The following is a 25,454-nucleotide window of genomic DNA, read 5'->3' as shown; positions in this document are numbered from 1 at the left end:
AACATGGGCCTGTTTATTTTCACTAACCAGGTAGTGGCTTCTGCAGGAAAATACACTCCTCTCTCATGGCTGGCAGTAATGCTTCCACATGGGGACAGCCCTATATTGTACTGAAGAGATATTTTTCCTTGCTTTCAGTGTTCATTTAGCAATAACAACGCAAAGTAATATATTGAATTTCAGGTGACTTTTTGAACAGATGTGTACTATTATCCACCTTTCTTCTGGTGTGTGGTCAGTCTGTAGTTCTGTTACACCTTTGCCGAGCAAAGCCCAGAACATGGATTCCATATTCCCACAAATTCCAGTCCTTAGCAGTTACATACTTTGTGTGTATTGTAGTTCACAAAGCGTATAGTGTAATATCCCTACCAAAGACAGGTTAAAGTCCACACCAAACTCCTGTAATAGTGACATTCCTGCAACTCAAGAGTATAGTAATTGTTCTTTGGTCTTGCTTCAACATGTATGCTAATAGCCAGTGGCCTCTCATTTATTTATTTTCCTGAACATTTTTGTAGCTAATGACTCATACACATGTATTTTTTCAAGCAGAGGACAGTATGATTGAGGGACTTCCCATTCAGTAGTAGAAGTGACACAGCCTGTCTCCTTTGATGGATAATAAAAATGACTCAAGAGTTGATAAGGCTGACACAGGTTTGTCTTCTTCTTGAGCCTGGAAACATTGGCTGGATTGCTGAATGATCACACAGGAACAGAAAGAAAGTGTATGTAAGTTCATCAGGACCTACTGAACCAATAAAAGGCTAACGGTGACAGTTTCCTAGATCACATCATTACCAGTGGTGAAATGTCACCATAATGAGACAGAAAGAACAACAGTCCATGGAGTAGTGACATGTGAATTCCCGACTGAAGAAAAAATTCAAGATGTAGCCCTTGGCGGGTAAAGAGATGTGCACTGTTTTTTGGGATGGGAAAGGAGTAATCTTTCTGGATTTTCTGAAACTTGAACAAACCAGGAGCTCTGACTGCTACATCACTATGCTGACAAAGCTGAAGGGTTAAATTTCTAGAGTGAGGCCAGAGAAGAAGACAACCTTTCTCTTGTGACACATAACACCAGGCCCACATCAGCTTTAAGATGGAGGAGCACACTGGCAGTCTTGGCTGGACTGAGCTACCAAACTAACTGTATAGTTTGAATTTTTTGCCTTCTGAGTTCCAACTGTTCAAATCAATGACAGAAGAACTACATGGGCAATATTCTCCAAGAAACTAACGCTGGTGACTATGTTGAAAAATAGCATTTCGTAGCTGAGAATTTGCTCTATCAGATAGCATTATTGTGCTCCTTGTATCTGCTGTAATTTCCATGGAAATAAATAGGAGACATTACTTTCACGGAAGGAAAGTAATATTCTACATATATTACTTGACTTCATTTGGATTTATGGAAGTCTGCAATTCTTCTAAGAAATGCAGACTTACAGGTAGAAAAGTCATTGCTGAGGATGACTGGCTCAGTTTGCACTACTGTTCTAAGCTCTGCTGACAGATTTCCTTGCCATGAAAGTTCTCAGGAGATAAGTTTTTGAAGGGCAATTTTTCCTCCATGCTCCCTTTTGTATTGCCATCTTCTGCATAAAAGACTGATTTTTTCCCAGAATGAGACTAATGTTAATGCTTGTTTCTTCCTAAGTTAGAGGAAGAGACACATATACTACCCATCCACTTTAAAAGCAGATTGATTATAGTACAGAACTAATCAGACCTAATATATGAATTATGGCTTCTGTTGGTTATACTTAGTAAATTAAAACAACTTTTTCTGTATTGTACCAAAATACAGTTACAAAATCATGTGCTCTTCAGTGGGTATTGTAGATAGTGCAATACATGAGCTGAAAAATACTTGAATTCAAATGTAGCTTAATGTTTTCCTATGGCTGACACAGATGAAGAAGCTCAAGTCCTTTATTAAGTTTATTGTCATTTTGCAAATATATCCTGATCCAACCATGGAGATGGCAGCTTTCTTCTTATTTTAAAGCTACCACACAACCTAAGTTTTTCTGAAACACTTAGTGCACAAATACAATGAAGAACTAATGTTGATGTGTACATTTGGGGTGAGTGTGGGGTTTGTTTGTTTGTATTTCTGTTGTTGGATACCATTTTCTTGTGGAACCATAGTTTATTGTATAAATTCCAGCTGGCCTTTTGGATGCACAGATTATCATACCTGCAGCAGTAAGTTCTCCACACAGATTAGATTCTTGGGGTGATAACAGAGCCTTGCAGTGCAGCTATGTTGTGACCAGATGTTTATTTTGTGCAATTATATATCATAAAAATATGAACCCCAGATGGCTAACTGTAGAACTTTGTCTCCTGCAACCATGGTAACCTGAAATCTGTCTTTTTTTATTGTCATTTACATTACTTTATTAACTTGTTCCATGTTTTTTCTTTGCATGTTCTGCCTCTACCACAGGCACTACAGAGAATGTAACAGAAAGCCATAGGAGTCTGAATTGAGGAAAAACAACTGTTTCCAGTATTTTGTGAGTAGTGAAGAATGATGTTCTGGCTATTATCACACCTGATGTGCATTCACTGCAGAGAACAAATCTTTATTTGAATATAGAAGAGCAAAAAATGCCCCTTTATTAATCTGATGTACACTAAATAGCTTTGCATTTGTTACATGGATGATAAATATTTGGCAGATAAATTTATAAACACTTCCACGTTTTATAGATTTATACTGTACACAGTCATGCTACACAGCATGCCCTTTCACAAGTATACATACAACTTTCCTCAGTGTACTCAATAAAAACACTTGGTCAAACATTTTGGTAGTTGGCGGTCTGACACAGAGGAGTATACTGGAAAGATGAGTTCACAAGTGTACCAGCTGGACTTAAAAGGAAAAATTTGGAACTCCAAAAGAGAGTTTATCAATGCGCACACATGCAAACACGTATGTACAATAGTGATGACTGTATCCTGCATCACAGAAGGTCACACATAGCAGGAAAGAAAAGAGAAATTAAAAACCAGAGGCCAGGACCATTGCCAAGATCTTGCTCTAAATTAGTACATGTGAAATTAAACACATATAAATGGGAATTCAACTTCAAAATACCCTATTTCCATATATACGTATCTACGTTTTCTCACGTAAAGAAATTGAGAATGTCAGAAATGGTTATGAATTTCTTGACAACATAGGCACACTAGCACACCTGAACTTTTGTATGCTAGAAACAGCTTGAAAAATTGTATTCCCAAATGGCAATTTGGGTAAAAGGTTGGTAGGAGAAATTGGAAGGAGGAAATAGCTCACAGAAAGAAAAAGAAAAAAAAAGAAAAAAAAATACACTTTCCCCTTCTGTTGTTCAGCACTAGGGGATGCTGACAAGTTTTAAAGAAAATCAATAACCTTACAATGCCAACACGTTACACCAATATGAAAGAGCTCTTCTTTAATGCCTGGCTTTTGCAGTATTATTCTGCAGAGAAAACCTCACTCTCAAAAGAAAATGTAGAGTAAAATGACATGTATGTTTGAGACTAAGTAAGGAATATAATTTTGATGTCAAAATGTTAAGCATTTGAGATCAAAATATCTATTAATGGAAAGATTTAATGGGAAATTTTACTATCACATTCTTTCAAAAATGGCCGAAATAACTTGTTTGACACATTAGACATGCACCATTGGATGCTATTAAAAGTACTGTTATTTTTGGGGAAACACTGCACTCACAGGGAAAAGCTAGGCTTTTAAAACATGAATAGTTTTATGCATGTTTATTAAAAAGGGCTAGATGAACTCATTTCTCTTACATCAACATAAACTCCCACATGCCAATATACACAATTAAGTATTTAATACGTTCGCTTTTTGAAACAGTGCTGTTTTTGTCTTACTATTAAAGCAGTTAGCTTCCCTATGGCAACTGCACATTTTTAAGTCCTCTGAAAGGAATATTCATTTTCCTCTAGAGGTTTTTTAGTCCTATAGAACATGTGCATAGAAGCAGAAGGCAGAGTGAGAATTCTGAAAACTGGGAAGGAGTAATGCAGTGTATGACAGAGCTTTTGACAAAGCTCTCCCCACTCTCACTGCTCTGTGCCAGTGTGTGTGTGTGCACATATGCTGCAGTTTTCAGTCTGGATTTACTCAGGTGGTAGCTGGAATTAATTTATACTGCAATGCTATTGTAGTAGATCTCTGGGGATGTTAATCATTAAATGAAAGAAACCCTGGCAATGGCTCTGTTCCAGCCTGGTCAAAGATTGCTGATAAGAACAACAGTAAACAATATAATAACCACATTACTATAACGACATCAGGCATGTATGCAGGAACAATGAAAAGCATACAGTACAGGAAGACACAGACACTTTCTCATATGTTACACAGAAGTTAACATGTTAAGATCCCCATTAAGTTTGTTAAGACTTTTATTTGAATAAGACAAAACTCAAAGCGCTTAAATATCTGAGAGTTTCTCCTAGTCACTGGAACAAGACCAGTTCCTTTGTACGGTGTATTGTCTCGCTGTTTGGCACAGTGTGGCTGGTGGAAGGCTACAGCTAAGTCAAACCTTACTTTTCAGACCATTTCTCCTCCAGTGGCAGAAAGCTAAAGCCCAACTGAGATGCATTTATGGCATCTAAGATGAATTTTGTGCATGGATAAGCAAAGGGTTTTGCACAAGGAAATGAACAGAACGGTATTTGTGCTCCAAGAATAATGCATAATGCAGAAAGTAATGCTTAGATCCTACATCAGCCTGTGTTGTGCGTGTGTGTGTGCATGTATCCTCACACAGATGCACATGTGCCTGTGTATGTATTCACCTCTAGTGGTGTAAGAATTCAGTGCAACTGTATTATAAAGCTGCAGGGCAGGCTTTGAAGAAAACAGCTGCCAAAATTAAAAATAATTGAACCCCAAGACTTCAAATCTCCCTACTGATTTTTGGTGTTTAATTTGATTCCACTATTTTTCTGACTCATTTTCTTCTGAAGTATCAGCTTTTCAATGTGTAAACCAGACCTAAACAGAATTCACAGATAACTGGAGGATGAACTAATAGAAAGAACGTGCTCTCAGAGCAGCAGGAGGTAAACAAGGTCCATTCTGCAGTGAGTGGAAATACAGAGGAATCTTCCTGTTCGTGCACTTAGCTAAGCTCCACTTGGAGGAAATTAGCACTGATTTTTTTTTTCTACAGTGATGGAGTCTATGCCTGCTCTTGAGGCACTACTTCTGACTCCAGTTGTTAGAAATATAGCATAGCTCTCAGTTCCCTATATTGACAGTCTATGTCCGTGTGCTGGACTTCAGCTCTCTTTCCCATCTTTAAGTTTTAAAAAGATCTTCGTTAGTCAGAGAGAGATGTTTACATCCAGTCATACTCTTTAACTAAACAAGACATTACCATGCTAATACAAGCTACAAGCTATGTTTCCTACTTGATAACCTGGAAATGTAATTGCAAATTCAATCAGAAGATTAAAAAATGAATCCTTGCACTCAGGGGGTTAAATACACAAGAAGTGAAAACAGAAATGCTCCATTTCCTCCGGAGTCTTGAAAGAAAACATATGTTCAGTAACCATACTCCAGAATCAAATAAGTTTGAAAGACTGTTTTTCCTCTGCATTTCCTGCTTTCTTGTTCATTAACCTCACTGTAAAATATAGAGTTATTTGCCTGAATTAATACTCTTCAGTGTTCTTAGTTCAGAAAACACAGCATGAAAAGGCAGGCTTCTGCATACATTTTGGTGGCAAGAGTGGGATCAAGTGGTGACGTGAAATTAGCACAGTCAGTATAACTGGAATTCTGCTCAGGACTTGAATTAAACAGAAATCATCAACTGGTAAAGCTGCCTGCAGGTCTCTTTTACTTTCACTTACTCTCACTCAGCCTGCAATTAATCTGTATGCTGAAATCAGCCTCATATGATTTCTTCTAATTCTTAACCAAGTGATGCTAAATTTTCAAAAATCAATTACTGCTACCTGCATTTTTAATTTTTGTTGCCATGGTGAATATCCTGCTCCTTCCTCCTCCTTCAATATTTAAAACTACTCTAGTACCGTGAGATTATTAACAGACCTCCATGCACATTCATGCTTTAATGCAGTGACTTAGCACATCAGAAAGAAGAGAAAGGCAAAACAAGCATGGCTGACTGTTTTTTCAATTTGATGTTAGGTTGAATCATCTCGGAGATGCTGTCCTGCAATAGGTAACCATACATCGTAGGCCAGGAGAGATATGTAGAGAAATATGTAGCCTCATTCCTTCAAAATGTGAGATTGTCTGAAGGACTTTGTTTTCCATCTTGGTTTAAAATTTCAAAGCTGTGTGTCAAACTATGTTATTGAATGTTACCAAAAAGTCAGAAGCAATTGAGAGCACGAGCAGTGGGTTTAAATTCTTTAAAGTTGGTACTCTGGTAAGAAAAACAATTTGGGATGAAAGGAATGGAATGATATGAGAAGAAAGAGCAAAAACTGACTTAGCAGTCATAGGATGCTCTATTTTCCTAAGAGGATAGTGGGCTAGTGTGTCCATCAGGAAGGAGTCTAATGCTTTATCACTGGCTAGAATTGTAGTATACACTTTTGGAAGGTCAACAGCTACATTCAAGCAGGAAGAAAGATGACCATAAGAACATACTCCTAGCTAGTTCCACTGTTAGGACTCCGTACTCAGCAATCAATGAAACATATTGTAGTGCTTGCTTCTAAATGACATGACCATAGCCAGTCTGGTTAAAATGCACAAACACAATGAATAACACGCTTTCAAGAAAAAGGAGTCTGCTAAATCAAGCTTTTCTGTCATCTTGTCATGAGTAAAACTAACATAAATAAAATATATTTGGCAAAAATCAATGCATTCAGTCTGTTTTGCTGGTGGCTTTCACACTTAAAAATAGTGAACATTATGTTATTTTATTCTCTTTTGAAAGTATATGCAAATGACCTCTTAATTTTAGCTTTATCAGGATTCTACACAGACCACTATGTGACTCTCTGCGTGAGATATAAATGAATGGGGTTAGAAAGAAAGCGAAATTCATACTGTCCAATACTTATTACCTGAGATCACTTTGAAGCTGCAAAAAAGACAAATTCACTCAAGACGAGACAACAACTTCTGTGTATAACCTTAAGTAACATTTGCGTCCAGATCATTTTTTTCCACTCCAAACTGTTGATTATAAGTATGTAACCAAGTATTCGTAGTTTGAAATTGCATTCATTCATTTTGTCTTCATGGAATAGATCTTCACTGTATTCAAGACCAAACCACCTGATTGTACGAATAGCTGTCATGCTGGCTCAACAATCTTGAGCCAACTGGCTCACCACCTAGGATGATTCTAGCTTCAGGTTTTGTTTAGTATGTTGGAAGTATTCGTGGACTTTTGCATTATTCTTCTCTTTTGCTTACTTTTTCACCTTTCTTCTACATACTATTCTCCTTTTTCATTTTCCTATTTTAGATCAATCACTCTAACCCTGGACCAAGCAAGGTTGGTTACTTTCTTTGTCTTTACTTATCCCTGCTATTGATACGTTCCAAACAGGATCTTAGGCTGCTCACTTCACTAAATTCAGACTTAATTATCTACTTATGATGTGGCTAAGGTTTAGGACTAGAACCAGCACTGCAAACAGCATATTTTCTAAAGTGATGAGATTTCAGTGCATTAATGTTTAAGCAGAACTGCAAAAGTTGAATCTTACTGTCCTATGGCCCGTTTCCTCCACAATGATCATATGGCATGGTCTGCATGTCCTTCAGTGTTATATACAGTTGGACAGAATTTGAAGAGTACAGTGCATAACAAGACAATCTAATACTTTATCACTGCTCTTGAGCTTCATTCTAGACATGTACAAAGGCTTCAGATTTCAAATAAGATGTAGAGTAAATACAAGAAAGTGGGCACATGTAACTAATGAATGGCACAGAGAAATAGAGCCAAAAGCAAATTTAATTCTTATGAGGAAAGATAGACTTGAAGTACTGTAAGGATTCTGACTAGTGGACAAAAGCCACAGAATGCTAATCTAAGGCCAGAATTTTATCCTTACCCTGATGAAAAATAATTCTTCTACCTCTTTTTAAATATATTTAGAAATTTAAAAGACATGTTAGAATAAGATTTAATTATAAAATATTTTATCTTGGACATTTGGACTGTTTATGTTGTAAAATAAACTTACTAAAATTCTTGCTATACAATATTTTAATTATCAACATAAAAAAAAAAAAAAAAAAGGCCACTAGTTTTCGGTAGTGTTGCTTTTTTAATTTAGTCACTTTAGTCGTTTGTTAACAGCAGAAACCCTAACTTGGGTTCATTTTATGGTGCTACAACACACAAGAATTTGTTAAAAACTGAAATTCTATATTCTGTAAATCAAGCAGTGAACTTTAAATGTAATAGATTGTCTTGGATGTTTGGACCCTCTTCTACTAACTTTTTGAAAATAACTAAGATGACAATTGACAAAATGCAGGGATAGATACTACTGCTTCCCACAGAGGAGAAAGAAAAAGTCATGAAAAATCTAGTTTACTATACAGCCCTTATCTGAAAGCCTAACTTCTTTGGCAATGATTCAGTCACCTAATAAAAGTAGTGAGACATAATTAGAAAAAGCACTGAAAATTTTTCCTTTATGGTTTACATGAAAGTTATTCTTTGAAAACTGAAAAAATACAGCTAGGTCATAGCTTCACTGAAAGCAAAGCCAGTTTCTGTCATCAGGGGAATGTGTTCCCTTTGTTCACCGTATCTATAATTAAGTTTAAATGCTAACATTTTAAAGAGATCTGATAGCGTTTTACAGGGCAGCAGAACTGGTGGGGATGGTTTTATTGTGATCTGAAACAATTCATAGCATATGGCTTATAAGAAAGTTATTTATTACCATTTACTTGCCATACTTACATTTTGTCTTATGACCAATCCCTGCAAACTTGACACTGTTTTTTTCTTAATGGCTTTTCAGAGAGATATTAGCATTATACACTGATGTATCTCTAGGATATTAAAAATCATGAGTATATTGTTATATGAAGGAGTGTATAAGCTATGAAATTAATTCAGGTGTTTTTATTATTGCTTTTCTTTGTTTTAATATTTTATAAAAATGTTTTGAGAGATTTTAATTAGAATACCCTGAAGTTATGACCTGACTAAATTTCGTAGGTGATATTCTCTGACAAAGAAACTTCAATTTGAAGTGTAAATTCCAAACAAAAATGTAAGTAAGTACCAAATAAACTTTTCTGACAGCATCTTGCTCTTTATACAGTTCACTGGCTTGATTTTTCTTTGATTCATAACTTGCACAGTTTGGTGCAATACTTGCATGGTTTGATGCATACTTGCACAGTTGGACTAGGTGATCTTGTAGGTCCTTTCCGACCTTGTGATTCTATGATTCAATAGCATAAATACTGTTTTTTGCACTGACTCACATCTGGAATAAGATGGATGCCCTTTTTAAAATGGAAAAAATACTGCAGATGCCACAAATTAGATGAAAACTTTTTTTTCTTTATTTTTCTTTATTTTTTTATTTTTTATTTTTTATTTTTTATTTTTTTTTTCTGGAGGACTAGCAGAGAAGAGTGAAAGTGCTTATTTTATTAATCTCATTATCCTAACTCATGATCTCCCCACAACAGCTATTGCCTTCTTCTCAACAAATATGAAGTATAGATGGTAAGCTTTGCTTTAGATTGAATCTATCTAAAGCTGTTTCCCAATGAAGAGGCACTGACGCTTTTGTTCAGGCCTCTGGCTTAAAATGTACAAGTTTAGAAGTTTTTGTTAATAAACTTGGTTGTGGAAGGTCAGTATTTTCAGTACCGATGCACTCTGCACAGATTCCTGATTACTGCTGCATGTACTGATACACATAAGATTCTCAAGTAATTGACTTGCATGGCTGCACTGCTACAAGAGCTCATAGAGCCATGGACAAATTTAGCACGTGTTTTTAAGAAATATGACTGCTTGTATTTTAAGTATCAAATTATCAGTATGGTTTTTATCTTCCTGGACACGTCACTGAAAGTTTTTGGAGGTAGCCTTGCTGTTTGAAGTGAAATGGTTTTAAGTAGCAAAGTATGCAAGCAAATGAAAGAGAAATCTAAAATTTTCAGAGTTGTTTTTAGATTTCTGCCACTCCACACACCTGTGTTTGGTTTCTGCCATTCGAACACTCAACTAAGCATTAATAATCTGAAGCCTTTGCACCACCAAACAGGAGACCTGACATTTGTACAAAGAAAAAAGAAACAGAAAATGGCTTTTTCCTGTTACATCAACACCTGGGTTCTTGTGTCAGGAAGTCGAAGTCCTACCAGACCTCCACATACTAGAACAGTAGAAGCAAGGAGAATAGGGATTGCTTTGGTGATACCAACAAGGGAACCAAATATCAAGTTTCCAAGTACAGCTGCTGCTTTGCATAGTGCATTCAAAAAGCCAAAGCCGGTTGCCCTAAAAGAAAACAAACAAACAAACAAAACAAAAAAACAGGATAAATTTACATGTGCATATAAGATTAAAAGCCTTTGAAACAAATCTTGAGTGGAATAAATCAGTATAGGCCCAATACCTTGCATAGAAGTAATGCCAACAAGGATTCTGTACCTGGTCTTTTTTTATGTGAAATCCTGTTTCTACTGTGGCAGCACTTTATGAAGACAAATTTATTCTGCTCTCCAGAAATCAAAATGGGGAAAAAATGACTTTGTACACTTACACAACAGCAAAACCTGCAGCTTGAAATTCGGTAACATCTAACATGCTGGGTTAGTAGACAGAAGGTTGGAAGTCTTTCAAGAGCTATTTGGAAGGAGGTTACTAAAACAGAAGGGTGAGCATCATGGGGTACTGAATAGAAATGGATTTCTTATAGGTAGTATGCACATTCACTGAGTACTTTTTCAAAAGGCCAGTGAGACCTGTAATAATAATGACTGGCTATTTCTTAGGAGCAAGGCTTTTGAGGCTTTTAAAAAACCTTGTTTATGACAAGATTCTGAGAATCTTATGAAAAAAGGAGCATGGTATGGGCAACTCAGCAGGACTTTTGCTTTGTAAAGTGTGATTTTAATAATATTTGGTCGCCAGTCTGTAAATGCATTACACAAACTGCTATCATTTTAATAAAATGTTATGACATGACTGTATGATTCATAGTTGCAAGAATAATCTTGTCCTAACAAAAATTTTCTAACAAGATCTTCGGTAGAATGGTAGAATCTCTAACATTTCTCAAATCTCAAGAAGTGAAAGGGAGAAGGAATACAAGGAGCTCACGCTGTGCTTTCTGGGACAAAATAATAGCACTTAGGAGGATAGAAGCTTTTGTTTAGAAAACCACGTCTCTACATTGTTAATATTAAACACTGCTATTAGAAGGAAAAATGCCTCCAGTCTAAACAGAAAATATTAACATAAATACTAATGGATTGAGTGACTAAATGGTTCCCTAGTTATCATACTGAGACTCTATGTAAAGAAATGGAAATCCTTTACTCATATGCAGTCTGTACTCCTAGGAAATATATATGATATATGTCTGCTACTGCAGACCCTTAAGACTATCCCAGAGAATCAAACTGAAGCAGGCAGACTTGCTTCCAATCAAGAGCAAGGTTACAACTGAGAGGTTTATCAAGAGTCTTTATAGAAACAGGTTTTTCTTTCTTTTTTTTTTTTTAATTTTGAAAAAGTAGACCTAGCAAGGGAGAAAACTTCCTCAAGCAAACAATACATGTGTCCACAGTGATCATGTCACTAGTTTGTCTTTTCTTCAACCTCAGAATCATTTAAAGTAACAATACTTTGTCAAATTCTTGGTTTAGTTAGGAAGATGTTTGCAGAGTAGAATTAAGACATGTAAAGGAAGACTAGTTAATATACTTTCCAAAAGTTTTTATTAATTAACATTTAATACTCATTTGTCCATTTCAGCATGCCAAAGTCAACTTCTTTATTTAAAACATTTCTTAAGGAAGTGAAATCACAGAAGTCTATACTTAGTGTTTGATTGTCAGTCTGTATATTGCAAACCTTTTCACATCTCAGGACAGGACACAAGATAATATTTTTCACTGTGTGATTATAACCATGACATATTCACTAGAACTTTGGCTGTATGTCTCCTGTAACAGACAACAGTGTTTTGGTCTCTTTAAAAAAAAAAAAAAAAAAAAAAGCAGAAGGACCTCAAGGACCTCAGAAGGACCTTCTGAACAGCAAGAGCTTTTACTGTCTTTTTTTTCTTTTTTTTTTCTTTTTTTAGATTTGATTAAACTTGCATTACTTACACAATATTTGGTGCCAAAAAAAGCTAAACTTGCACCTAGAAGTCATCATCTTCAAACTGACATGCTCTCCTGCAGGGCAGTGCAACCCAGCGAGATCTCTCTGAGAGCACACTACTTTTAAAGTCTTGCTTGAGAACCTTCCTGCAAGGGACATGTTTGCAACAATTCCTTCAAATGCTTTCCTCAGAGAGGAATGATTAAGACTTTTGGGGAAATAGTTCAAAGGAGCACTGGGAGATGTGCTGAAGGAAGTAGTGAAGAACCTTACTCCAGAACTTACACTTCTGGAGTAAGAATACTTTCAAAGCCTGTTATCAAGTGTCAGTTACAGACACATTGGTACCGTCAGGCCACACAAAGCTCAGTATCACAAGAGTACCTAGAGGAAGTGGTCCAGAAAGGGGAGAAGTTCCTAACAGGTAAGGAGCTCCCAACTGATGCATCTTCTAGGGTGACAGAGTGTGGAGATAGGAAGGAGGAACAGGCAGAGGAAAGGATGTGGTAAGTAAGACTTCATAGATTCATGGAATGGCTTGCGTTAGAAGGGACCTCAAAGATCATCAAGTTCCAACCAAGACTTTATCACAAACAGGGAGGAAAAGGTTAAAAACAAAAGAGAGAGAGAGATTTTAGTATCAATATTAAAGAAAAATATGAACTGTAAAAACATCAGGTCTGGTAGAAAGATAAGTGTTAGAGAAAAAGAATTTTACCAAATGTATTTTACGTCAGGTGGTGGGAAAGCTGTGACAAAGAAGAACACTGAGCTTCCTTTCACCCAAGCCCCACATAACAAACGGCAAGAATCCAAAGTTAAAAATAGAAGGATTATCCAAGCCTTCAGATTAAAAGAGATTGCTTCCTAGTTGCCATGTATGCTCCTTCTTAGACAAAGTGCTTGTATATCTAAATAAAATAGTTTGAAATTACGTTTCCATTGCTTATGGAGCACCTCCAAACTTAATTTTCCTGTAATGGAGTAATACTGAATATACATAACACAGACATTTGATGTCCTTCTTGCCAGAGCTGATGCTCAACCTACCCATCATTTTAGATTCAGAACAGCATTTTTGTGGAGATTGACAATACACAAATGTTACGAAAACAAGAGTTTCTGAATGTGCTATTGATGATTTTCTACTGATAAAATATTTTTGGATTTTTTAAAAATCAGTACAGAAATGCATACCACTGGCTTACCAATTAGAGCATTTAGTCTGCAAATAAAACAAGTTAATGTACCTTCTTCTCTTACAATTGCCTAAGAAACGGCATTGGTGCTGCATTTCTTACCTTAAAAACAACCACCTTTCAATTTCAGCAAAGTGCAGTTGAGCCACATCCACAGGATGGCAGTAGAAAATAGCTGCCAAGTAGTCTACAGTAGATTAATGACTGCTGTTATGACTCAAATGAATGGAAAACTTCTCTTCTGACAACCAGAACAATAAAAAGTTGGACTTAAGGCATTTGGAGTATAGGATTTATTTCTCTTGGGACAGATTATCAGGGCTTCAGAGGAAAGAAAAAGCTAAATATAATGAACTGAAGATAGGTGACTTAATTTTTAATCATGACCAAACCCTTATGAACTTCTTTCGGAGGTATTAAAACAGGCAAAACAGGATGAAATCATTTTATAGCACATCTTGAATTCTAAATATTCCTGGCCATGTTTCAAACCCAGATGTCTGGCAGCCTTAACAAAACCTATGAATTGTTGGTTATCTGATGCAATCTGACCTTGATTTACTTTGTGGGAGATACAAGATTTCAATTTATTTATTGTGTCCATTCCTGAATCAGAGTCTTAGCTCATAAAGTTACTGCTTCCCAAATTCACAAGAAAACATTAAACATTCATATGAATAACGATTACATTTTAAAGTGATAATAATCTCCTACATGTTACTTTTTCAGAAAATTTTGACTCCCTTCTAGTCATATTTGTATTACGGGCAGAGCTAGGAAATTATGCAATGTTACTTCAAGCCCCTTGGGCACACACGTTACAGCACAATCCATAATTACCTCATCATACAATATTTTTTTTCCACCATCACTCTGCCAATGCACAGAACAAAGACAGCTTTAGGGATAAAACATGAATCACGTAGTGAAGGACACTTGATTTTCCTCACATGTTACCGAAGTTGGAAAGGGCACTGTTGGGTTGGGTCTGTATGATGAATAAGGTAGCTGAGTGCTCTCAGGAGAAAGTACACAATCCCTATTTCTGCCACAGAATTCTATATGATGCTAACAAATAATTTAAGCTAACTAAATAGTTGTTAATATGCATTTCACATTTTCTGGCTGCTCAGCTTAGCACCTTCAAGTTTGTCTCGCTGAAGCGCTGAATACTTCCAGCTACAGTGAAAGTTATACTCTGAGCCCATTCCCTCTTCTAAAATGCTAAGTGACAGTAATAACAGGTCCCACAAGCGACAAATCTGGCATCTAAAGTCAGTTTTGGCAGCATTATCTTTCTCTTCAGTGCCATAATTTCTGTATCCTCTCTTTTCAAAGGAGCACTCTGAAAACACAGAAAGCTTACAACAGAGTAGAAAATCAGTCCGTTGTCAAAGAGAAGAAACTCACTTGACACAAAACTGTTCACAAGAAGTTTAATAATTCTGCTTCAGAGCAGGACTTTCAGAGCTATGGAACAATATGGTTTGGCTCTCAAGAGGGCTACAACAGACCAAAGACTTTTCAGAATCTGTTGATGGTCAATCCAGAAAAGCACGGCCATTAAGAAGAGAAGACAAAAGATGAGATAAAAGATGAGACAACCTATGAGATAATACTGCAACTTGACTAATTTTCTTGCTTATTAGAAATTGGCTTATTTATGGCTTCTCGTCACTGGTGTACCTAAAAAGTACCTAACACATTAAATAATGTCATATATTAATTTTTAAATACTACCAAGTGTTTTTTAAGTGGAAAAGTGAAACCTACCTATGACTAGTATTTGTAATATATCTTCTACCATCTAACACAACTTCTTCATCTGTCTGAAAAACACTCGACATGTTTACAGTCTTGAAGTCCCTTATTTTAGCCATTGTGCAAATTAACTCAGAGTTCATAAAGAACATACAAACTTATGTTACCATGTCATAAAATATAAAATAATAGAAACATCTAACTTGGAAAAGACCTTCAAGATCATTAGGTCCAATCCTCAGTCAGACGTATTAAGTCCCACCACTAAACTATGTCCCTTAAGCATCATGCCTGCACATCTCTTAAATACTTCCAGGGATGGGGACTCCACCACTTTTCTGGGCAGCCTGTTACAGTGCTTAATCACTTTATCTGTGAAGAAATTCTTCCTAAAGTCCAATCTAAACCTTCCTTGGCACAACTTCAGGCCGTTTCCTTGCATCCTATCACTTGTCACTTGAGAAAAGAGGCCTATGCCCACCTTTCTGCAGCCTCCTCTCAGACAGTCGTGGTGAACAACATCTCCCCTCAGAAGCCTCTTCTTCAGACTTAACAGTCATAATCCCGTCAGCCACTTCTCACAAGTCTTATTTTCTATCCTTCTCCAACTACACACTTCTCAAGAACTTAGGACAAACAACTGAATTGCTTCATATCCAGACATTATATTTAAAATAAATATAGATACAGGTGATTTTGAATGCATATGGAATTCAAATCTCTTATGATTCTGAAGCAACCTTTAAACTACATTGTGGGAAGATGATGAAGAGGAAACAAAAGCATGTTCTGTGTATCATAAACACCACGTATTTCCAAATTGCTCACCAAATCCCTATCTGTTAGAAAGCCAGTACAGTCTCTTGTAAATTATTTGGAGTATGATCTGAGAAACACCTTTTGTAATGGCCTGCATGACACTGGCAATGCCCCAGTAGCTTGGCAGCTGGCTGGTTTCCCAAGAGAGCTGTGTATGAGGAAAAGCAGGGGTTGCTCAGTCTGGTCTCCAGTGCATGTTAACATGAACTGGCCTCCTTTCACGCACTTTTCTTCTGGACCATCTTCCAGCTGAGTCTACAACTGTTTTGTGATCATTTCATTGGTTGAGAGTAAAGAAAAACTATGTACTGGAACAGTAAAACAGCAATGCAGTGAGCACCTTTGCCCTAATTCGAAAAATCATGGGTAGGAACAGACTTCTGGAATTGCTCATTTCCTTGTAATTCTACTAAGTAGAAAATGGTTGTGATGGAACCAGAAAACTCATCTTCAGTTTATGTCAGCAATGATTTTCCTGGATCGGGTAGATTTGGCCTATCAGCCTGTTTGCACTGATAATATGAAGTGATAAGCTTTCTGTTGCAAAAAATATCCCTACAATTCAGCTACCAGTGTATTTTTGATTTAGGGTTCCATACAGTTATTATTACAGATGTGAAATTATTAAAAAAGAAGAACATGGAAAAAATTACTACAATCCCATATTTTGCAGAAACTATTAAAAACAATCATTGGCTACTAATACAGGTACCCTAGAATAAATATCAGTAACATAATTCTAATCATTCCTAGCAATGATGAATTATTTTTCTTCCATTAATACCAATGGGTTTTCCAATTATTTTTCTTTATTTCATTTTAGGAAAACGCTTGTGTCTGCTATGTTTAGGAATGCCAACAAAATAACATATAATTACATCCTTATAAAGGATATTCATTAGAATTATATCTTAGTATTTGGCTGATTTAAAAGCTCTTGCAGAAGGAGATTCCCTGAGGTAGTAAAACTAGTAGTGTTTACAATTAAATCTTAGTGTTTTGGATTCATGAGTAGCCTAGTGTAGTTGTTTTGATGTAACAACAACAGTGGATATTAATTTCTTCTATAAAGAGGCATACGTTCTTTAAAAATAGAAATGGAAACATATTCAACTGGTCTATAGTTTTTCTCCCTTAAAGGATAATGCCAACATCAGTTACATCAGTGTTGACAAAATCAGGCTTGCCAGTAAGTTGCCCAGCATTTGTAAACTTCTGGAAATGTTTTTCACTATATTTGAAATGTCCATTGAGTGACATAAGAACTAGCACAGTGATAAGAGAAGAGACACGCTGTGATTTGGTAGAAAACTGGAAAGTTTTACTTTTTTTCCCCCCCAAGGAAAAAGAAGGGAAATATCTTAGCCTATTCGCAGTATTTTCCTGATTAGGTGGTATTTGTTGTGACAGACATACCAAATAGCTAAATAATCTTTTTTTAAAATTATTATTCTTAAGACAAACTATGATTTTAATTCATCCAAAACATCAGTATTGCTGTAAAGCTCATACTTAACCATTTATCTTTACCATACCTGCTGATAGCAAGGTTAAAGGAGACGTATCTTTACATACCTTCTGTCTGTAGGATACAGCTCTACAGTAATAACATCAAGAGAGTTCCAGGCTGAGATGGTGAGGCCATTGTAGAGGCACAGCATACCTATCATCATGGATTCACTGGTCCCAAACCACAGGAAAAAACAGCTTATGCCAGAGAGAACCATGGAACCACCTGTATATGAGATGGAAATAAAAGAATTTGAAGTGGAACTGTACTTGAAAGAATGACTTTGCTTTGCTTTGTCTAACATTTTATTCACAGAATGTAGCAAAATAAATGTCTCATATACTTGAGTAAAAAAACTAGAGAAATATCCTTAAGAAGAGAAAATGTCACTTTGTCTGAAAAGCTTTGGGTTTGGGGATTTTTCCTGTTTTAAAGTCCATACCTAGCATTGTTAAACGTCCAATTCTATCCATCAGAAGAGCAGACACAATGTTCCCTGGTAACACTGCCAACGTTCCCAGAAAATTAACAAAATAAATCCAGTAGGCACTATAGTCATCATCAAAGGAAATCTGGCATCCTGTCTTGATGTGAAAAAATGTGCAATTTATAAAATCACTGTCAACAAATTTATATTGCTCGAGATCTGTGGAAAGAAGAAAAAAAAGTTTTCAGCTAACAGTTGCCTCCATGTGCACCTTTTGATTAAAAACATTGCAAATTCAGACAACCTTAATGACAACTAGGAGATTTTACTGCTTCATAAAATGGCACTAGTTACAACTGTTAATTTTGATAGCCTTTTATCTTAATAGAAAAATATGCAAAGGTCATAAAGAAGTCATTGGAGACCCTGGATTAGGTCAGTTATATCAACATAGCTCAATCCTGTTTGGATTACATTTGGTTCAGGCCTTTCTTAGCAGTCTGGTCTTGCATAAAAAGCACAGGACTTCTGCAGGTTTTTATCAGTCATCATTGCCATTGTTCCACAGTCTTGCTTGGTATCAGACCTATGTTTTCCATATCTTTCAGAGAGAACCTTTCAGATAAAACAGCCAATCATGATTATTTTGAGTTCTCTTAGAAGAAAATGTTCATGCAGATTTCAGATTAAACTTGTTTTCATTCCTGAGAGGACAGTTTGGTTTTCAGCTCCATTCTGGTCTGAAGAAAATGTACTAAAAGTGTATCTGACAATGCGATGCAATCAGTTCTTTGTTTGTCAAACTGTTTCATTAAATGTGAGATCTGCAATCTCAGCCCAAGCTGAGATTGTTTAAATATTCCTAATTAAAGCACAGTAACTATTTCTGACTTTCATTTTTTAATAGTTCTGTGTCTAGCTAATTATTTTGAAAGCTGTCAGTCAGAACCTGTTACGACCTATCAGATGGTCACCACTCTACCATGACACTGGTGACATTCTCATGCATTTCTGAATAAGTTGCATTACTACATGCAGTGGTTCAGGCCATCTTTTTAAATAATATTTCAGAGGTCTCTCCTTATGTTTCCTCCTTTATTTCTTCTCTTCCCATCAGCCTTAAAATCCTTATTCAAGAGTACGTTTCTTCCAGATGAAGAAAGCTGGGCATTGCTTGTCCTGAAGCCTAACTCTGTTGCTAATGTAAGAGTTACAGAAAAGCATTAAAATTGCTGTCTATCTTTGAACACAAGCTTTCTTGGCAAGATTCTGCTTTTACTTATAATGTACAAAAATTGGTGAAAATAAAAACCACAAAAAAAATCCAACAACAGCAAAAAAAACACACAAGTCTTAGAATATTTAGTAGATTGGAAATGATGAGATAGTATGAATCCTGAGCTTGCTCTCCCATGCTACAGCAGGCAGAGCATACCTCCACAAGTCTTTCTAGGCCAGAATAAAATACTTGATTAAAGCAAGCTGTTTCTCATCTTCATATTGGATATCTTTAGGAATGTTGAAAATCAAAGAAAAGTTTATCATCTGAGTCAATATTAGGCCTGCAGTATTTCAAATGGAGGTGTGATCCTTTCTCTTCTGATACTATTTTAGTGAGGCCTGTTGATTTCACAGCTTTGTATTCCCTACAGGAAGGCTTCCTGTATGCCTTATTAGAAATTCAGAATTCATAATCACATCATAACAATTAAATGAGAATATGCAGATGAGTGCAGGTTTTTCATGTGATACCTGTGTTGTAGAAGGTGGTATTCACAAAAGTGCAGTTCCTGAAGTATGTATTCAGGGAAGTTATGTCTTCAAACACACAGTTCTTAAAAAGTGAATCTTCAAAGGTTACTGATTTAAACTTCATCATGACAAACCTGTGCAGTACAAATAGCTTGTATCAGATTCCTTTCACAGGTTAGAAATAGCAACAGGTCAACTTGAAGCAGTCACACAGATTTAACAGGCATCCTTCTAAAAAATCACACCTCCAGAAACAATGACTACTTAATGAGACTCAGGAGCTGAAATAAATGATTAGCTGACTCTGGAATACTCTCTTTCAGAAAAAGCACTAATAAAGTACATAGCTCCTGGCCATAACAAGTGAAAGTATTTCTATGAGAACATTTCAGTTATGTCATGACATTCGTGCAACAGTCTTGTAAAAGGAACAGTACTTGCAATTTAACATTACAGTCATAAATTGGGATCTCAAACACCAGAAACCCAGTCTCTTGGAACAAACAAGCACCTGCTGTTACCAAAGAGCTGGAAAGAAAGAATTTTTGAAAGAACCTTTATTTCTCTAGAAAAATACACTGAGCACTGTGTAGGACTCAAGTCCAGAATGTACCCATTCAAGATTTTAAAAATGGTTTAGTCTGGTTTACCATTATCACAACAATTACGTTGGCATTTTATGCAACTAAATATCTAGCTGAAAGGATGGGTTTCCTAGCTCTGTCTGTGAATGTAACTGCAATTATTTTCTGCATAAGACATGCACAAATGTATTGTCAGCAGCTTTTTTATTTCTGAACATCCTTGTTCCTTCTGACCTTTATTTAACTCCTTGGTCTTTCATCATGACTTTCAATCAAGTTATCAGTAGATAAAATTAAGGGCAAAGAATCTTACTAGTAGTTACTTCCTAACTAAACTTTACTAAGCTTAAAACAATACTGTAAGACTTTTCCACCGTACTCTTAATATCATGATAACAAAATTTAAAAAAAAAAAAAAAAGACAGATGTAATTAAGCAGCATCTTTCTGATGTACTTCATTTTGCATAGAAGTCTGGAAAAAGATGCAATTAAAGATGTACAGTTTTGCTGGTAGACTTCAAAGTGGCAGCACTTCAAAAAACAATCTTTAACTGTTGTATAAGAACTGTTAAAATAACAAACCCTTCCAAACACAGGTCTGATTCTATTCTAATAAAACCTGATGTGATTAGCTAAGTATTTGTCTTACCAGAAGTCTAATCGTAGGAAGAGCAGCACAGCAAATATGCTACATTTTAAACAGTAGGAATTATACTCTAAGCAGTGATGTTTTTGGAATTGCGTATTGACAAGGAAGTAAAGCAAGAACTAATTATGATTATCATAGAAGAATTACTAACTAATGATTCTCTTTCTGTATTGGTCAGAAAAGCAGGTATTCTCAGCCCATTAGTTTTACTTACTCTACCATTTCTCATTTCCAACACTGATTATAATCAGGTTGGCGTTCAGTGTCAATTCATTATCATTTTATATATAACACTTTCCATTTTTAAAATTAACTTAATATCAGAGGAGAACAAAGAGCACTTAGCAGTTAGATTAGTCAGATGTAACACGAAAGACAGATTATATGTCCTACAAGCTCCTGATGCACATATCAAGTTTTGACAGGAAGTATGTTGTGACTATATTAAAAATGGAATCACAGTGATCTGACTTCAAACCAAACAGAAAGGCAAAGAAGTAAAAAGTGAAGTATTACAGTATCTTCCAGCTGAAGGCAACACTGAAATTAAGAGTGACAGGAATACAGAAACATTTGTGGATAAAGAATATCAAAAGAGTTCACCTCACTGCTCAAAATAGCTTGTGAGTCTCAAATAGCTGCCCGATGCCTATTGAATTTGCACACTTGCAAGTGCTTTTGAGTAGATTAGTACTAGACTTTATGTTTTACAGTAATTTTTAGTTCAGATTAATAAGATCTCGGTTGACAGAGTACAAAACATCTAAAGCTAACTGTCTGTGAGTGGTTCTTTGTTGTTAGGAGAACAGATGTTTCTTGGAAAGGAACTGGGATTGTTAGTTTATTAATGAGATTAGTAACTGTTAGTTTAAAAATGAGATAACTGGTCATTTTCGTCTGCAATGCATAAGCTGTGTCAAAACTCGAGTTCTTATTAAAGAAGAAGAAAAGCCTGAATTAATAAAAACATTATTTTTATTTACTTAGATATATCTTTTCATATGGAAATAATAATTGCTTATCACCATGTTATAAAGGACACCAATCAAAGGTAGTTTTCTTTATCTCTTAAGAGAAACCAGACATTTAAAACAGCTGTGTTTAACTGTCTTCTAAGTTACTACTATCCATAAAAGTCTAGCTAGAGCCTTAATAAGTATACATTCAATTTAAAAGAAAAAAAGACATTGCCAAACTGTTGTCCTCCCATTTTAGAGCTGCTTTGGACTAGCAATTAATTTCTGTTTTCCTGTGCTAAGATCTTATCCTCTCAATGTTTCATATTTTCAAAGAAGCATCTTAAATCAATACAAGTAAAAAATAGCAACATAAATGAAAGTACATCCTTCCCCTTCTCCCTGCAATGCTGTGACACGTGCTGGGTCTGAAAACCTTTGAATCTCACTGTGGAAAGAAAGGCTGTTAATGTGAGCTTTCCGGTCCTCTTTTCAGACTGTTTTCAGGAGGGCAAGGATCAGTGTCAGCATGAGGATCCAACACTAAAGTTAGGAAGGTGTACACAGGAGCACTTCTTATGTACCAACGTACTATTCAAGACTGAATTACGGTAAATTGTATGAGATTGAGAATAGAGACATTAAAAAAAAAAAACAAAAAACAAAAAACTAACAAGTCTATCAACTACCAGTTGACAGGGGAAAATGTTATATTAATCGGACTTCTCAGAATACATGCATTTATCTATCATTAAGACAACTATAAACCTGTCATTGATGTATTCTCCGCTGCTGTGAATTTGATTTTCCAGTGTAAAGTTGAAGACAAAATTTGAAACCTCCTCGTTGCGGAAAAGTTTCACTCGGGACGCATACTCATCTGACTGAAGGTGTTTAATGACATCAGGAAACCAGACAGATAAGCCATAGTAGCTGTGAAAAACAGAAAATGCTGTTATGTCCTGGTGCCTGATCCAGAGGGACCACAGTAAGGCTGTGCTCCCAGAGCTCTAATCTGCCAGGTCCCCACATCTTGGCTTTTCTCTGTTCCCATCCCTACCCCTCTATCTGTTTCTGTCCCAAAGGGTGGTGTTACCACTTGTCCTGCTGCTTGCTGGGCAGCTGAGAAAGGCTCAGATGCTAGGGCCTGCCCTGACAAAGACTGGAAAGTCCTATGGGCATCCAGACACAAAGAATAAAGCTCTTCATAAACTGCAGACCGTGGGAGCTGCAAAGATTAATCTTTTTATAGTGTTTGTTTTAAATTTTGCCTTTAGATACAAACAGGCAGAGTAAGAGCTTCTAAAGGGTATATAAATTAAACCAAACCTGAAGACTGCCTGAAAAATAACCTGAAGAATCTGAACTTACTTTCAGGTTATGGCACAGTGTTCGTATTTTTAAAATGTTGAGACAATCACAGTTCTTCTGTGCTTGTCAATTGCCTGGATGAAGATACTGAAAGATCTCAACATCAGAAGATGCCAGTGTTCTAAGATAGACATCCTCTGAGTCAGGTTTATTACCAAGAATATACTATACAATAACATTTTTTGTAAAGTTACTAAATAAGGACTTAAAAAAAATAAAAAGTAATCTGAATGACAGAGATTTACATGCAGATGATTCTTCTGTCAAGTTCATAAACAATGACTTGGGATCTCAACTATTCTTACCCAAAAGACAGGGTGAACCACACAATTGTAAGCTTGATTGTATTGTCCTTTACCGGGTAGTTGAAACATCTCATGAAAGTCAACCAAATCTGAAAAGCAGTAGGAAATACACTCATTTTAAATTGTATTTTGAGTAGTTTTATTAAATAGTACAAGCTTTTTTATTCTGATTTGCTTGCTTCCTCAGGGAATCAGAGACAGTGGGTGATCCTGTTGATACGGAACTGGTAGCTGTATTTCTATGACAAGTACACTGTCCTCTGGCCATTACCAGGTGGTGTACATTCTATTTCTGGTTTCTTTTCACTTTGTCCATTAATTCAGTTGTTCTCTGACTACATAGAACTGTGCTATCCTTTATGTTGCTTCATTCACTATCTTAAATAAACCAGCTGAAGTATGTCTGAGAAGTGTTTCCTTTTCACCTGTGAAAAACTTTCTTTTAACATTTTCAATGATGTGGACTGTTTTTTCTGTTTTTGTTTCTTTCTTTGTTTGTTTTTTAATTAATGAGTATTTGCTCAAATTTCATTTGAAGGTTTGACAATACTGCATAATTTTGATTTTACAAAAAAAAAAAAAAAAAAAAAAAAATTCCAGTAGAATCTCAATGGGTATGTATTAATCTTTTTAATTTATCTCTAATGTAGTTTTCTCATAAAATATCTGACATATTAAAAATATATGCATATTCAATTGCTTATAAGGCCTCACTGACATCCATTTACACAAGTTATTCATGACTTTACCATTTCTAGGTAAAGACTGTTAATTTCATCACGTATCACCCCTTCACATGTGAAGATATTAATATGTATTTCCAGTACAAATTACATTGTGGAGACTGAACAAATGTCAGCCATCACTTCTGTAAAGGCCAACAAAATGTTTTTCTCCTCTGAAGTTACAGTGAACACCTGTGATTCATCTATGCCTTTTCTGCCCAGGACACTGGAATCTTACACTGGTTACTGACTTTTCTATTTGCATGGAAAATGTAGGACTGCAGTTATTGCAAGCATTAGTTCAAAAGAATTTATTGTATTTCTGAATGCTAATTATAAAAGATAATTGTATAACAAATAGAGATGTTGTTACTTACACCATATAGCTCTGTGCGAATTCTAACAAAACACCTCCTGTACCAAGTTCCTGTATCACTCTCTATTTCTATGAGCTCATCTATCTGCTTTGGAGTTTTAATTCTGTTAACCTAGAAATAGAAAAAGAACAGCAAATATTTGCATTTTCTTGAAGCACTGAACTGAGTATCAACCAGTATTAGAAGGTTTTAATAAATCCCATAAACTAAAAATGAACAGGTTTTAAACCAGTGTTTAGATTAGGAATGTTTTGGAAACACGAAAGAATAAGCACACTTTAATAACAAAGTTCAGTATGAAGGGATCTGTATTGGAAAAGCTCTACTTTCAAACCATGCAGGAAATCCTTTTCCTTTGATTGAAACAGCATGTTACTATGAGGATTTGCTCAAGTTTTGCTGTACTTATCTCTAACGCCATGAAGGATAAAATGTTATTTAAACCTTCAACTAATCATGCTCAGTTTGATATTTTTTTCTGACTTGCCATTAACACATTACTGAAGGTCTATTGATTAACTATACAGTAATGATACAGAAGCATTTGAAATATCAAGAATTAATAGTTGAAGAATTGAAGTAGCATAGCTGAAGTAGCTGAAGTAGCATTTTTCTTTTGTTCTTATTTCCTGTAATAGCAGACAGGGAACTCTCTT

The 25,454-nt window shown here is 35.8% G+C and overlaps 1 protein-coding gene across 2 annotated transcripts in view; it reads right to left on the bottom strand.

Moving 5' to 3' along the window:
• Nucleotides 1–2,593: 2,593 nt before the first annotated feature.
• Nucleotides 2,594–25,454, bottom strand: part of SV2C (synaptic vesicle glycoprotein 2C) — a 100,340-nt gene continuing 77,479 nt past the window's right edge. For both annotated transcript variants that reach the window (XM_090131556.1, XM_090131557.1), the window contains exons 7-13: nucleotides 24,799–24,909; nucleotides 23,697–23,785; nucleotides 22,789–22,953; nucleotides 19,831–19,964; nucleotides 18,094–18,297; nucleotides 17,717–17,876; nucleotides 2,594–10,529 (exon numbers count right to left, since the gene is read on the bottom strand). In XM_090131556.1, the coding sequence (XP_089987682.1) occupies nucleotides 10,346–10,529; nucleotides 17,717–17,876; nucleotides 18,094–18,297; nucleotides 19,831–19,964; nucleotides 22,789–22,953; nucleotides 23,697–23,785; nucleotides 24,799–24,909 (1,047 nt within the window). In that variant the 3' untranslated portion in view covers nucleotides 2,594–10,345. The remainder of the gene's footprint in view (nucleotides 10,530–17,716; nucleotides 17,877–18,093; nucleotides 18,298–19,830; nucleotides 19,965–22,788; nucleotides 22,954–23,696; nucleotides 23,786–24,798; nucleotides 24,910–25,454) is intronic.

The sequence above is a fragment of the Phasianus colchicus genome, chromosome Z (genome assembly GCF_987193195.1).
Source record: "Phasianus colchicus chromosome Z, bPhaCol1.hap1.1, whole genome shotgun sequence".
Lineage (NCBI taxonomy): Eukaryota > Metazoa > Chordata > Aves > Galliformes > Phasianidae > Phasianus > Phasianus colchicus.
Note: the sequence above shows the minus strand (reverse complement) of the source record. Positions and strands in the feature narration are given on the sequence as shown.